At 42.6% G+C, this 3,445-nt stretch overlaps 1 protein-coding gene across 1 annotated transcript; it reads left to right on the forward strand.

The window, feature by feature from the left end:
* The first annotated feature begins 430 nt into the window (after positions 1-430).
* On the forward strand, positions 431-3,177 carry LOC124109047 (uncharacterized). The gene is made up of 3 exons (XM_058570940.1): positions 431-929; positions 1,728-1,887; positions 2,949-3,177. The coding sequence occupies exons 1-2, from the start codon at positions 434-436 to the stop codon at positions 1,847-1,849; spliced, it is 618 nt and encodes a 205-aa protein (XP_058426923.1). The 5' UTR covers positions 431-433; the 3' UTR covers positions 1,850-1,887; positions 2,949-3,177.
* Positions 3,178-3,445: the final 268 nt, after the last annotated feature.

The following is a 3,445-nucleotide window of genomic DNA, read 5'->3' on the forward strand; positions in this document are numbered from 1 at the left end:
CTGCTAGACAGCCACCATCTTTGCTGTCAAAGTTGCCCCACTCCGATCGCAGCTCAGTTGAGGTACCGATTGGTGTCATGTCTGCCACAAGGAATAGAAACCGTACCCGAGAGGGCCGAAACAGGCGGGTAAGCCCAATGGGAGAGTGGATGGGGCTGTTGGAGTGGGTGAAGGGATGGACCGCGACTTGGGCCCAGATGTGGGTGACATGGCACCTGAGGCCATCAAAGCCCAGGTGACTGGGCCTGGGGTGGTGGAGGTCCCAGAGCCCAAGGGAGGCCCCAAGGAGGAAGAGGGAGCCCAGGCCCCAATCCTACCCAGAGCCTGGGAGGGTGGGGATGCGGAGGAATACTTGGATGTTGGGCCAACAGAGGAGGAGGGAGGGGACCTGGCAGAGAGCCAGGATATCGTAGTGGACACCTGTCAGTTGCTCATGCTTGGCTTCTGGTGCATGTTCCTGGATCTGGATCATTCACTTCTGCACCACATCTACTACAATTACCATACCCTGCTCCAGTCCCTTCGCAGCCAAGTGAACCAGCGATCCCGATCCCGCTCAGCTGTGTTAAGCAACTCAAATAAGCGCCAGGTGATGCAGATGCCCCAGAGACGAAGAACGAGGGCCATGACTCAGATGATCCAAGGCGAGAGCCAGGGCCAGGGCCAGGGCCTGGGCCTGGGCCTGGGCCAGGGCCTGGGCCTGGGCCTGGGCCTGGGCCTGGGCCTGGGCCTGGGCCTGGGCCTGGGCCTGGGCCTGGGCTTTAGCCTGAGATTGAGTCTGAGCCAGCTGGACACAACCGCCTCTATCCCAGTGGCCCAGCACACAACACAAAGCAGCATAGCAATTCAGGATCCAGAACAGCAGGCAGAAGAGGTGGTGGAGAAAGAACAGGCGGAGGAGATCACCGCACAAATCACCGATGTGAGAGGTGAGGAAATGGTGGACCCACAGCTGCAGAGGCGCTAGCTGGTGAGGCAAAATGGGAAAGCACTGACCTTGGGTAGGGAAGTGGTGGGTCCTGACCTCCTCCAAATTAAGGCCGAATGTGCCAGGTTAGAAGCCCAATTCAAAGCAACCTTTGCAGTTTTTTTAAAAAAAAAATATGCTGTCCTTTACCAACCTGTATTTAATAAGAGTTGGGACTGTCAATGCGATTTGCCAGCAGACAGATGAATGTCAGGTGTTCAGGAGGGAGCTCGGGAGGAAATGGAAAGAACCCTGGAGGAAAAGAAATAGCAAAGGGTGCACTTCCTCTTTGGTTCACAGCTTTTGAAAGTGAAAAGGGTCTTAGAAAGTTGAGCCTAAAAATGATTTGGGAGCACTTGGTTAAAAAGACAGGTTCTGGGGTTAAGGAAACAATTGGCTTCACTGCAGAATTTGTCTTTGAGACAAACAAGTATTTTCCCAACAAAGTTCTGACCAAAACATTGAAAATGCAAACTGACCCAATCACTCTGACCCTTTCTTCCCTAAAGGAGAAGTAATCAGCAGCATTAGGAGGGAGATTTCCTGGGAAGAGGGGAACATGTCACTGTGAAAATGATTAAACAGAAGAAATATGAGGGCCATGGAAGGGTGATGTCAACCAGCAGGAAGGTGCCTGGCCATGTTTTCTTAGCTACTTCTTCTTGCTTCTCCTGAGGGGAGATGATTGGTGCTGCTGCTGGGTATGAATTGGGCTAGTTTTTCCATCTGATCTCACTGTTTGTATTATTCTTCACCAAAGAAATAACTAAATATGAGTATGAACACCTGAATGAAGACAATGAAGACTTTGTCATTAAGAAAGAGATGAAAACAGAGGAAGAAAATAAGAAGGAAAATGAAAAACAAGGAGGACTTGAATAGGAACCTGATCTGGTAGATAGCAACCCCAGAAAATTCAGGTATCTGTGTATAGCTTTGGGTATCACTCAAAAAATCCTGACATTTATCTGTTACTAACAGCTTTAAATTTTTAAAATTCTAGTAAATTAATTAAGTTTATTTAAAATTACATAAAAACTCAATTTAACTTACTAAGAATGTTACTAGAATAATCATGTAGCTAGTAATATAAAATATAGTACGTTCTGAAAAGTACTTCATGGCTATTCATCTGTTCTTGTAGGATCGTTTGTACTCTAGCTGTAAGACTACTATCAAGTGGTAAATATATCAGACTTAGTACCTGAGACCAATATCCATTAAGGAAATTTACCAGAAGCAGCAGCTAAAGTGGCTGGGCCAGGCACTAGTGGGGTCTTCATTACTTGGCCATTTAAATGGAGTTTCCTATACTAAATAGGATGCAACAGCTTACAGAATGTGACTACTAACAAATAGCAAAAGTTATGAATTTCAAGTAGGACCATATTTAATGGTTAATATCTAAATATGCATTTTGCTAGAATTTTTTTATATTTTATGTCAGTCAAAAGAAAGGAAACTTACAGTTCATAATTTATGACTGAGTTGATAATTAAGTCTTAAGGTATATGTCTTTCAGCATATTTAGATGCTCAACATTTTTCTCTTCTGTTTTTGCATTTTCATAGTTGTGTATTTTATAACAGCCTCTTTCTCACAGGGTACATGTGGAAACCAAGGATCTGGGAGGGTAAAGGAATACCATTTGTGGTACCACTAGAGGTTTAAGAGATTTATTTAAATTCCAGAATGGCCACTCAAACAAAAACACTACAAAACGTGCGTGCACACACACATACAACACAATTTTTGATGTTAGGCACAAAGGAAACAAGGTTGGTATGATCACATGATTGAAGCCATCAGTTTGACAAACACTCTGATATCCAAGCATGCACACTTTAAGAGGAAAACGTGTTCTCTACTTGATATATAGCACACAAATGCAGAAAATATACATAGGAATGTTACACTTAGAAAATCATGGGTGCTGGTTAATGTTGTGTAACTGTTTATTTTTTGTCATTTCATCCTGCAGTTAGGAGGAATAAAAAGAAGATAGAAAAGAAGAAAGAATCTGTTGTTCACTGTTTTTAGGTTTTTCATTATTCAGAAGCCCGTGGGAATTGTAACACTGATATTTTAATGTTCATCATCCTAAAAGTGATATTCTATGAAAAATACCTTTTTCTTACCTGTTGCAGTTATATTTAATGATGCTTAATAAAGTTAAAAGAAGGGTTTGTTTGAAATCAATAAAGAGAAATACGGGCAGATTTTGTTTCCACAAACAATCCTGACTCAAATCTCTTTTATTTCTTCATTTTGGGCCCCTTACCCTATTGAAAGGTAAACCTGTTTAAACTTGTTTTACTTTGGCCAAAAACAAGTTTAAAATGAAGTTTAAAATAATTTTGGTAAAGAGAAAGATGGAGGACAAGCCTTTAGAGCTCTGTTGCCCATTAGTTTAGTCACTAGCCATCTGTAGCTACTAAACATGAAATTTTACTAATCTGATTTGATATTTGCAGTAGT

Source organism: Marmota monax, unplaced genomic scaffold (genome assembly GCF_021218885.2).
Source record: "Marmota monax isolate L192 unplaced genomic scaffold, Marmota_monax_Labrador192_F-V1.1 WCK01_AAM20220418_F8-fsc00054, whole genome shotgun sequence".
NCBI lineage: Eukaryota > Metazoa > Chordata > Mammalia > Rodentia > Sciuridae > Marmota > Marmota monax.

Excerpts from the sequence above, each read along its gene's own strand:
- LOC124109047 (XM_058570940.1), top strand. The coding sequence starts at position 434 with ATGCTTGGCTTCTGGTGCATGTTCCTGGATCTGGATCATTCACTTCTG. Across the intron at positions 930-1,727 it reads ACAAATCACCGATGTGAGAG|AAATAACTAAATATGAGTAT; the intron begins GTGAGGAAATGG and ends TCTTCACCAAAG.